At 50.0% G+C, this 11,739-nt stretch overlaps 1 protein-coding gene across 3 annotated transcripts in view; it reads right to left on the bottom strand.

Annotated features, from left to right (window-relative positions):
• Positions 1 to 11,739, bottom strand: part of EHMT1 (euchromatic histone lysine methyltransferase 1) — a 52,885-nt gene that overhangs the window by 20,057 nt on the left and 21,089 nt on the right. For all 3 annotated transcript variants that reach the window (XM_081339781.1, XM_081339779.1, XM_081339780.1), the window contains 8 exons: positions 10,860 to 10,980; positions 8,495 to 8,626; positions 5,820 to 5,965; positions 5,338 to 5,481; positions 3,907 to 4,133; positions 3,036 to 3,209; positions 2,224 to 2,306; positions 641 to 747 (listed from right to left, as the gene is read on the bottom strand). In XM_081339781.1, coding sequence (XP_081195907.1) covers positions 641 to 747; positions 2,224 to 2,306; positions 3,036 to 3,209; positions 3,907 to 4,133; positions 5,338 to 5,481; positions 5,820 to 5,965; positions 8,495 to 8,626; positions 10,860 to 10,980 — 1,134 coding nt within the window. The remainder of the gene's footprint in view (positions 1 to 640; positions 748 to 2,223; positions 2,307 to 3,035; positions 3,210 to 3,906; positions 4,134 to 5,337; positions 5,482 to 5,819; positions 5,966 to 8,494; positions 8,627 to 10,859; positions 10,981 to 11,739) is intronic.

Raw genomic sequence — 11,739 nt, forward strand, 5'->3', positions numbered from 1 at the left:
CCACCATGGCACTAGATCATGCTGGCTAGAACGAATCAACTCTTTAACTGAGGGGTCCTTGGGGTTCTCTGAGCTTGTTTTGTTTTTTCTTGCAGACGTTTCATGACCCAAACTAGGTAACATCACCAGTGCTAGTCCTGATGATGGTACCTACTTTGGGTCATGAAACGTCTGCAAGAAAACAAGCCAGCTCAGAGAGCACCAACGACCATCATGTCAACCCTGAGCTACAAATATTCTCCTTTATTAGTAAACTCTTAACTCTTTCAACGACAGCCAAATTACTTTTTTTTCCCCCTCCTCCACGCAGAAAATCCAAAGCGATCGACTTGATTCCACCCCAGCCTCTATCTCCCTCAACCCTTGAGCCAATAGTCAGGGGCAAGCGTTATGGATCTAGACGAAGCATCCTACTGTCTACGTGGTTGCAAGACTCTCCAACCTAAACTTGCTCGTTCAGCCACCAAAGACTTGGAATCTGCAACCTTTATTCTTTTTATAATAAACTCAGCATCTCTTAAGCGAAAGAAACGGATGCTCAATATCCCCCATTGATTTGGCTCTCTAGGAAGAAGGGAACCTACACCCAGTCAGGAAATACAACCCTTTTTTTTTTAAGAAAAAAAAAATACGGAGGAACCTGAAGTAGCATGTGACAAATGTCCACGTGTCCCGATTCCGCAGCTGCATGAAGAGGTGTCCTTTTACTTTGGTGCTCCATTTTGAAGTTGGGATCGATCCCATCCACTGAGCAAAAAAAAAAAAAAGAAAGAAAGAAAAAAGGAGTGGGGGGGGAGGGAAAAAGAAAACCCGCTTTCCTTGATAAGCAGATCACGGCTTACGCTTAGCAGTTGCTTAGCAAGCCGTTCAAAGTTAGAACAGAGCCCAAGAAAGCTACTTGTGACCCCACTGATGGTTCAAAGTTCCGACAGCTGCAAGACATGGGATGATCCACGATCCCTAACTCCGTGCTCAATTGCAGTCAGAAGTCAAGGACTGATTGCCTCTACTTATGCAGGGGGGGGGAGTGCCAAGAGGAGACGGAGAAGGGTGGAAAAGAGTAAATGAGTCCCCCATCTATTGCCTCTTGTCCTGCCTCCTTGTTGGGGCAGACCCTTTAGATCAGACATGTCAAACACAAGGGCCGGGGGCCGGATCAGGCCCACAAAGTGGTTTCATGCGGCCCGCGAAGCCATCCTGGAAACAGTGAGGGAACGGCCCCCACTGCCTTGGCCCTGGCCCAGAGACCCTCCTTCCGCCAGAGACCCTCAGATCTGTCCCACTCCTGCCCAGGCCCCCATAGGCACCCTTGATGCCAACGATGTAGAGCTGGCCACGCCCACCCAGTAGGCCATACGCACTCTGGCCACGCCCATCCAGTAGGCCACGCCCACCCTGGCCATACCCACCCGGCCCCTTGAGGGCAACCGCAGTGCTGATGCGGCCCTCAATGAAATTGAGTTTGACACCCCTGGTTTAGATATTGGAACATTGCTTGCGTCCATGGAAGAAGCTTCTCTTGCCTACATCCTGCTTCGGGAGGGTGTAAAACCTCTCCAGAATATCTTTCGCTGGTTTCTTAGAATGACAGAACCATAGGGCTGGAAGGGCACCTTGGAGGTCTTCTAGTCCAACCCCCTGCTCAAGCAGGAGACCCTGCACCCTTCCAGACAAAGCGTTGTCCAGTCTCTTCTTAAAAGCCTCCAGTGATGGAGCATCCACAACTTCTGGAGGCAAAGTCGTTCCCCTGATTGATTGATTGATTGATTGATTGATTGATTGATTGAACAGTTAGGAAATTTCTCCTTAGTTCTTCTGGGCTGGATTAACTGTTCTCACTGTCACTACACTACAGCCTAAAAATCCCATTCATCCAAATCGGCTCTCTCTACTAATTGCAATGCGCGTCGTTAAATTGCTGCCTGCAATTAGTGCAGGTTCGAGTCCCACCAGGCTCAAGGTTGACTCAGCCTTCCATCCTTCCGAGGTAGGTAAAATGAGGACCCAGATTGTTGGGGGCAATTAAGCTGACTTTGTAAAAATGCCGCTTGGGGGAGGGGGGCGAAAGCCCTAATAAAGCAGGCAGATACATAGAATGAAGGCTATTGCTAAGCACATTGATTTGTGCTTCTTAGATTGTAAGCCGCCCTGAGTCTTCGGAGAAGGGCGGGATATAAATGGGATTTTTTAAAAAATGTGTGGGGGGGGAGGAATTTTACTTACCCAACATAAGGAGGACTTTCTGAAGCTCGCCTTGCCTGGCTGAGAAGTACAGCTGCTTCGAGTGAAATCGCAATTTCTTGGGCCTGCGAAAGCAGAGGAAGAGTTAACTCCAAGTGGCTACTGGCAAGGGCTGTCATTTGTGGGTGTGTTCTCTCTCTCTTTGTTTTATTAATAGTCCTGTCCGCTCACCGCATGGAAAGATGCTTTTTGGCTTCGATACTATTCCTCTCAAAAGAAAAAAAAAGAAAAAGAAAACGGGGAGAAAACATATCCCTTTCTTCTGAACACCAATATATATATATATATATATATATATATATATATATATATATATATATATATATATATATATATATATATATATATATATATGTATATATAAATCCTCTTTCCTCTTATTTTACACCTCTTTTTAAACCTGTAGGAATGTCAATACCGTTTCTCTGCTCCGTGAAGCCTGTTTTGTAGCTGACGGCCAGTCTCAGCTATTTTTAACAGAACCGGCTTCCATTTTATTGATCAATAAAATGCTGGAGCTTTTGGGCTGGGAACGAGGAACAAGAGATGGAAGCCAAGCCACACGCCTGGAACGGGAGACACAGGATTCTGTGATTTCCCCCAAAGAATTTCGCTTTGATTCCCACCAAGAAAACGTCAATATTTGGTTAGCTTAAGCTGGATGTGGTCAACTTCACCAGGGTAGTCTGGACAACGAGACAACGCAGGAGGTTCTGAGCTTCCACGATGCAAGCAGAACCGGAGTTCACGGCCCTGACAACAGAACAGAAGCCCCATCGAAATTAGTTGCTTACTTTTCTGAATCCAGGGCAATCAAGGCGCTCTCCAACGTTTCTTTAACGAGCCCTTGGGGTAAGCCAGTCGGGGCTGGCTTAGGGAACGTCGATGTCCCGGCCAAATCGAACACCTCGGTGGACAAGTTCTCAGGTCTGACTTCTTCAGGTTGCTGTGTGGCAGGCCCGCTGAAACTAAACCCAAAGAGAACCAAATCCCAACAAATGTCATTTTGCCAAACGAAGCCGGTCGCTAGTTGGGAAATCACGTGGCCGCAATCGTGTTTTCCGGTTGGAAAAGTTCAAGACTACCCAGTTTCACACCTTCGCCTTTTGTTTGCCTTCTAACCACACACACACACGCCCCAATAACTTGGGAGTGCTCGAGTGTCTGTCTTCTACACATTATATTGACAGCCTGGGGCTGGGAGCCCCAGGTACACTATGCAAATAGCTCACTCTCTTCAAATCCCTTTCTCTCCAATCTCTCCCCTCTGCGGACGAGATAAGGGAACGAAAGCAAGCTCTTTCTGCAGGCAAACTCTCCTTCGCCTGACCCAGTGCTATGGCATTGCTTGTTGATGGGTAGAAGAACGAAACAGCTTAGTCTCTTGAAATCACTCTCCAAGTTCTCTACTTGTGTGCCGGCGGCACAGGAGAGTCAGGCCAAAGGGAGATGGCCTACAGAAATTGCTTGCTTTCCTCCTTCCAACAGTGGAAAGAGGTAAAAGATTTTAAGAAAATGAGAGGGCGGCGGGAGGGAAGGATGAAGAAGGGAAGGTCCAACAACTGGAGAAAGCCGCCCCCCTCCTCCTCCTCTTCCTGCTCTCCTTCCAGCTATGGAGGAGCTAAGCTTTGTTCGGAGAAAGAAGTCTCTCCAGCCAGGCCTTACCTTCCAGTGGTCGTGTCAGCCTTTCCTTCTGGAGCACCCGGTTTCTTCGGCTCCAAGGTCAGCAGCAGGCTGGAGGTGGTGTCCGCTTTGGCCACCGTGACCTCTTTCGCCTTGGAGGCCTCCTCCCCACAGTGCGGGCAGTAGCTCATGCCTTTGACCTGGGAAGTACAGTCTTTGTGGAAGCGGTGAGAGATGCCGCTTTCTGGCTGGCACTCCATGAAAGTGCCCTGGAAGGAATGGCGAAAGGGAAGGGAAGGGGGTGGGAAAAAAAAAAAACACAGCTAGTCCTCAAGTTACGATCGAAACTGAGCCCCAAATTTCTGTGGCTGAGTCCCGCCCCGCTTTACGACTTTCTTGCCACCGCTGTGAAGTGAACCACTTTGCTTGTCAGGTGGTGGCAAAAGGAATTGCGGGGGGAGGCGGAGAAAAAAAAAATCACGTGATCCCGGGGCGCTGCGACCGTCGTAAATATGAGTCGGTTGCCAGGCGCCTGAATTTCGATCGGGCGAGAGCAAGGGTTGTAGCGGTCCTAAGCCACTAAATGAACGGTTGTAAAGTGGAGGACTACTCCACCACCTGCTTCCAGTCAGGGATTTTATTTTAAGAAGAAGAGACTGTGGCTCGGGCACCAGAATGTCAAAGCCAGCATCCCCTCGGACTGCCGCTCGTTCGTTTTTCTCGCCAAGCGCACGTATGCATAACCCAAACTAGACTGCGTCGTTTCTCTGCGTCGTGCAATATATGTGGGTACGTGCATCGATTCTGTATTTATTTCTTTATTTTTGTCCCTGTTTATGTAGTGGTGACCCTTGCAACGAAATTTCAACTTTAGTGTATGCCAATTAGTGCATGTTCAAAGTGGCAGTAAAGTTATTGTTCTATTCTAGTCTACATTCCAGGAATTTATTTTATTTTATTTTATTTTTTAAAAAATCGTTATTCTTAAAATTTTATCTGTTGCCCAAAGAAAGGGGAAGCTCGCAGGGCCACCGTCTCTGGAAAGAGGCAAGGGTATTTTGCCCCCAGCCATCCAGCCCAGTTCGCTCCCACAGTCGGCCTCCTCAGGGTGCCGTCGGCTAGGCAATGCCAGCTGGCGACCCCCAGGGGGAGAGCCTTCTCTGTGGGCGCGCCGACCCTCTGGAATGAACTGCCTCCGGAGCTTTGGACGGCCCCTGACCTTCGGTCCTTCCGCCGTGACCTGAAGACATGGATGTTCCAACAAGCGGGCCTGGACTGACTATGGTTTTAAATTTGGTTTTTATTGGGTTAAATTGTCATTTATTTATTACATCCATTGTTTAGTTCTTTTTTAAAATTTTGTACTTTATGTTTTTTTTAATTTTTTATCGTTGTGAGCCGCCCTGAGTCCTTGGGGAGAAGGGCGGCATATAAATTTAATAAATCTCAAACTCCAGCCCTTCCGATGCTCACCGCCATGCAAAAGAAGCCGCAGCCAGGACAGCATTGATGCTTCACCATCCTCCCACGATGGTCCTCGCACAACACCAGCAGCTGGACTTTGTTCGAGGCACGCATCAGCTCGTATTTCAGCACGCGGTTGGTGCATCGGCTCAGCTGAGGGGGGGGGAAGCGGAGGGGAGGGAGGGAAAAGAGATTTGTGGCTAGCGCACGGACGTGAAGGAGAGAAGAACCACACAAGTGTGGCATTGTCGGCAGCTCTTTCCACACAGCCGGCGGGCGGCAAATCCCACCAGCCAAGCCCCCGAGTCAACCGGATGCCTGGGGGAGCAATGAGTTTGGGGGTCAACCGTGCGTGGATGCCACATCCCTGCCTCCTCTCGCTTGGCTACCTGATGGAAGGGCGAGCCACCTTGCCAAAAAGTAGCTTAGCCTCATTGAAGTGGAAAAAGTCATTCCCCCCCCCAAAAAAAAACCACATCAAGGCACCTTACCTCCTTATCCACACTCTCTGTGGCCATGCACTGGTTGTTGGCGAGTGTGGTGATCTCACGGCTTTTCGGTGTTTCCATCCGGCAGCTACAAAGAGGCACTTCTTGGAGACATTCTGTTTCCATTGCTCCAGGACCGTTAGAAAGACCTGCAGGAGGAAAAAAAGGAAGGAAAATAAAAAAACAGAGGTTCCTACAGAAGGTTGAAACACAGCAGGGGCTGCCCCAAAGAAGAGGGGGGGGGTCAACTTATTTTCCAAAGCCCCAGAGGGCAAGACAAGAGGCAACGGATGGAAACTCATCAAGCAACCTGGAACTAAGGAGGAATTTCTTGACAGTGAGAACAATTGACCAGTGGAGCAGAAGTTGCCTCCAGAAGTTGCGTGTGCTCCATCACTGGAGGTGTTTTAAGAAGAGATTGGATTTCTCTGAAATGGTATATAGAGCAGGGGTCTTCAAACTTGGCCCTTTGATGACTTGTGGATTTCAACTCCCAGAATTCCTTCAGCCAAGTCTGAAGACCCCTGGTATAGTTTCCTCTTGAGCAGGGGGGTTGGACTAGAAGACCTCCAAGGTTCAAGAAAAACAACTCTTGTTATTCTGATATGAGCATTACGTCCAAAGTTAAGGAGGAAGACTGAAAAGGGGGGGGAGAGGGGACAGGGGGTTGGCTTTATTTGAAGAATGGTGGGACTGTGGGACCTCTGGGCCGCATTCATAGTCAAGCACGCATGTCAGAAGAAGAGTTAGAGAGAAAAAAGGAAGGACAGTGTTCCAGTATCTCAGGGGCTGCCCCAAAGAAGAAGGAGTCAAGTTATTCTCCAAAGCACCTGAAGGCAGGACAAGAAGCAACGGATGGAAACTAGTCAAGGAGAGAAGCAACCTAGAACTAAGGAGGAATTTCCTGACAGTGGGAACAATTAAACCAGTGGAACAATTTGCCTTCAGAAGCTGTGAATGCTCCAACACTGGAAGTTTTTAAGAAGAGACTGCACAGCCATTGGTCTGAAATGGTATAGGGTTTCCTGCCTGAGCAGGGGGTTGGACTAGATGACCTCCAATGTCCATCATCATCACCGTCATCATCACTATTACTACTGCTATTATTACTATTATTACTATTACTACTACTACTGCTTTGTTATGGCACCTGGCAGACTCTCTACTGTAAGAAATGTCCCATTTGCTCCATATTCCGCGAGGTTCCCGTTTAGCTCTGCTGTCCTCCAGCTGTCTGGCAGATCAGAAGGGTTGGCCAACGCTTTCCAAAGATCCAAGGTTGCTTCAAAGTGCCTCTATTGGATCTACACATCTGCAGCCTTCCAGAGGGAGAGGGGCAGGCAATCTTTGGATTTCAGCCCAGCTATTGGGAGCTAGAAACGGCCCTTCTACGTTTGGCCCTCAGCCTAGTCAGAAACCCTGGCTGAATGGTTAAACTAGTCTACTCTTCCCTTGATCCCCGGAGCAGGTCCTGAGCAGCTGCGGTTTGAAATCAATGGGTGGGGGTGCCCCGGTTTCTCACAATCAGTACACTCTGCCTCGCCACAACTGCAACGAGTGGGGAAAGAAGAGAAGAGAAACTCTTTCCCGTCATCTCCAGCAGGGCCTAAGACCACGGTAGGTCCTCTGGAGGAACATGACCAGGTTCTCCTGCCAAGCGGGCAAACTGTGTCTCCCGGAACGAAGATCAGAAGCTAGGCCGCCTCGGGCAAAGAGGTGGCTGATGGAGCCAGCCAAATGAAGCTCCCTGGTTGAACGATGGAGAAGCTGCCTCAGGCTCTTCCAAAATAGACCCAACCTCCAAGGAAGCGGAGAGAAGTTCATGGGATTTGAGCTTTGTTGGGCAAGGAAGGCCAATCCTGGTCAGCGGAGGCGCAAAGAAGAAGAAGAAAGCGGAGCTGGGAGCCATCAGGAGACCCCGCCACTGAACTGAGTGGCTTTGCGGCATCCAGACCCACCCGGGGCCTCAACAGAACAGCATCACAAGAGTTGAAAGGGACCTTGTAGGTCATCTAGCCCAACGCCCCACTCAAGCAGGAGACCCTACGCCATTTCTGAGGGACGGCAGTCGCACTCTCTTCTTGAAAGCGCCCACAACTTCTGAAGGCAAGCTGCTGTTCCGTCGGTTGATTGTTCTCACGGTCAGGAAATTCCTCCTTATTTCTAGGTTGAATCTCCCCTTGATCAGTTTCCATCCGTTGTTCCTTGTCTGGCTTTCGGGTGCTTTGGAAAACAGGCTGCCCACCCCCTCCTCGGGTGAGACACACACACACACCCTCAAAGATTGGAAGACTGCTATCCTGTCTGCCCTGCCCCTTCTCTTCGCTAGACTAGGCGTGCCCAGTTCCTGCAACCGTCCTTCGTATCTTTTCACCTCTGGTCCCCTTTGAGGACTCACACACACACACCCCAAAAGCATCTTTTCTGCCCCACCTCCCTCCTTTATCCAGAAGTTGCTGGGCCAAGGGATCCACTCCTCCTCTCGACCGCTGCACCCTCCATTGGATCCATCTGTGACACACACACACACACAATCTCTTTTGAAGGGATGCCAGCCCGCCCTCCTTCTCCTATTAAGCAGCCACCAGGGGGCATCATCTTAATATAGAGAAATGAATCCAAGGAAACAAAAGAAGCAAAATGGTACATGGCCATTTTTAGAAGCTTGACACCCTCACCTTCTGGTTGCGAAGACAGAGCCCCCTTCACCCGCAGATCCAAGGAATGCAGGGGCACCTCCACGTACTCCATGCTGTTCTCCTGCCCGGCTCCTTCTCCGCTCCCCAAAGGGGGCTTGTAAGACTCAGAACCTGGTTTTGAAACACATGTAGATTGAGAACGCCAGGAAAGAAGTATGCATGTGCTTCTCTCTCTTTAAAGGCCACCACATTCATCGCTAGCAGACAGTAGGCAGGCTACCCCCGCTTGCTTGCTGGCTGGCTGGCTTGCTTGGAGGATCGGTAAATACAGATGCGGAGAGAACAATTAAAAGGCAGGCAACTGCTGCTGGGCCCACGGATCTCCAAGGCTGGTCTCCTTGGGTGGATCGGGGGTGGGGGGGGTGGGGGTGTGGGGGGAGAGAGATCTTCTTCTCCTGTTGCACCCTGGAAAGTTCTTGGCTAACAGGAAGGTTTAAGCAAGGGGTGGCCTTCTCTTTTTGGAGACATCTGGGTGCTTCTATACAGCGCTACGGGCAGGAATTGCCCTGGGAAGGAAGGAAGGAAGGAAGGAAGGAAGGAAGGAAGGAAGGAAGGAAGGAAGGAAGGAAGGAAGGAAGGAAGGAAGGAAGGAAGGAAGGAAGGAAGGAGGGAGGGAGGGAGGGAGGGAGGGAGGGAGGGAGGGAAGGAAGGAAGGAAGGAAGGAAGGAAGGAAGGAAGGAAGGAGGGAGGGAGGGAGGGAGGGAGGGAAGGAAGGAAGGAAGGAAGGAAGGAAGGAAGGAAGGAAGGAAGGAAGAAGAGCAAGAGAAAAAGGAAGGAAATCAAAGAGGAAGGAAAAAAGGAAAAAGAGAAAGAGAAATGGAAAGAGAAAGAGAAAGAGAAAGAAAAAGGGAAAGAAAAAGGGAAAGAGACAGGGAGGAAGGTAAGAGCTTGGCTCCTCTTGGCTCACCCTACTCAGATGCCAAGAGCCTTGAAAAGCCAGGCCACACCAGACCAGCCAACCATCCATGGAGCAGAAGACATGGGACTGAAGGCAAATGGAGCTGCTGCACGCCAACCCTAGCTTCCCTATTCAGCAAGGCGGAGCCTGCTAAGGAAAACTAACGTGTGGGAACCAGCTTACGCTTCTCCATTTGCACGTCCATCTCTCTCCGGTGCGCATTCCAACACACACACACACACACACACACACACACACAAAGCCCTTCCCCTTCCACCTGGGAACAAGCCAAGGGCACCTGAGGCCGGCTGAGTGGTCCCCTGCCCCATCAACCCGGCTACCATCGGGCCCAAGGCGAAGGGCAGAAGAATCCCAATGGTTTTGGCGATCTGGATGGCACAACGGTCGCTCTTTCAAAAACTAAAAACGTTTTAGCGACCCTCCAGAAGTTGAGCGCGAGAGGGGCCGAGCAGTTGCAAGGAAACCCGAAACCAGAGCTTAGTAGCCCGACGCGTTGGGAAGCAAGGAAGCGCGGGCCCCTTGCAGTTAGGTGTCCAGATGTTTGACCCGTGGACCACTCCGTTGCTTTCCCTACGGATGGAGCGGCCGTTTAGGAAAATGATCCTAGATATTTGAGCCGCGGTCCCGAATCGCCTCGGGGACACGCGAGCTTCTCCTGAGGGAAGCAGAAGCAGAACCACCGGCGTCTCGTCTCAGAACGAGAACTTCCCAGGCGGAGGAAAGCACAACCCGGCAACTTTTCCTATCAGCATATTGGTGGACACAGCTGCTCCTCCCCCCGCTCTGAGCTGAACATCTGGATACGGCTAGTCTATTTCTGGCAAAGACCAGGAAGCCTCACCGGTATTTCCCCAAGTTCCTGGATGATCTCTTAGCTAACTAGCACCAACCATCCTGATCTGGTAGATGATCCTTTTAGAAAGAGCAGAGACGGGCTGACACACGCACCGCCCCTCGGCCTTTGAGCCTGAAAACTTGCCCCGTAAACCGAAGGACCCCCCAAAAGGTCCATTTCCGTCTCACGGAACAGAAGAAAACTTTTCGACAGCCGAGATTGGAGAGGAAGGCAAGTTGTAGGTTGCAGATGTTCTGCCTTGGTGGAGCAGTGGGCTAATGCCTCCTTAAGTAACACCAGCTGCCTGCAATTAGTGCAGGTTCGAGTCCCACCAGGCTCAAGGTTGACTCAGCCTTCCATCCTTCCGAGGTAGGTAAAATGAGGACCCAGATTGTTGGGGGCAATTAAGCTGACTTTGTAATAATGCCGCTTGGGTGTGTGTGTGAAAGCCCTAATAAGCAGGCATATACATAGAATGAAGGCTACTGCTAAGCTTGTAAGCCGCCCTGAGTCTTCGGAGAAGGGCGGGATATAAATGGAATTAAAATAAAATAAAATAAGAAGAAGAAGAAGAAGTCCAACTGCCTTACCTATCATGCTGGTTTTTTTCTTTCTGTTTCTCCGCCTCCGTTTCCGGGTGGGTTTCAACCACGGGCTCTCCGTTTTTCCCTTCCGTTTCATCAGTTTCTTCTTGAGACTGGATTCGGAGCTCTGCAAGAAGCACCAGGACCATCGGCTTTAGGAGGAGGAGGCCTGGCCTGCTATGGTTACGGTGGTCCTGGTCCCCCCCTACCCCACCCGCTTTCTTGGAAGTGGCTGAGAAAGTGGAGAGGAGGCACAGCTGAGCGACGTTTAGCAACAAAGCTGTTCTCGGAAAGATCACATAATAGATGGCTGAGGCCAAGGAGTCAGTGCTGGTACGCTGCAGGATAAAACTGCAAAAAAGATAATCACAGCCCCCTTGGCTTACAGTGTGTGGCCGTCTAGCTTGTCCCGTAGCGGGGGGGGGGGGAGAGGGAGGGAGGGAGGGAGGGAGGGAGGGAGAGAGGGAGAGAGGGAGAGAGAGAGAGAGAGAGAGAGAGAGAGAGAGAGAGAGAGAGAGAGAGAGAGAGAGAAAGAAAGAAAGAAAGAAAGAAAGAAAGAAAGAAAGAAAGAAAGAAAGAAAGAAAGAAAGAAAGAAAGAAAGAAAGAAAGAAAGAAAGAAAAGGGAGGGAGATGAAGAGGAAAAGAAAGAGGGAGGGAGGGAGGGAGGAAGTGGGAGAGAGAAAAAAATAGAGAGAGAGAGAAAGAAAGAAAGAAAGAAAGAAAGAAAGAAAGAAAGAAAGAAAGAAAGAAAGAAAGAAAGAAAGATGAAGAGGAAAAGAAAGCGGGAGGGAGGGAGAAAGGAAGTGGGAGAGAGAAAAAAGAAAGGAAGGAAGGAAGGAAGGAAGGAAGGAAGGAAGGAAGGAAGGAAGGAAGGAAGGAAGGAAG

The sequence above is a fragment of the Vipera berus genome (genome assembly GCF_964194415.1).
Source record: "Vipera berus genome assembly, chromosome: 15".
Lineage (NCBI taxonomy): Eukaryota > Metazoa > Chordata > Lepidosauria > Squamata > Viperidae > Vipera > Vipera berus.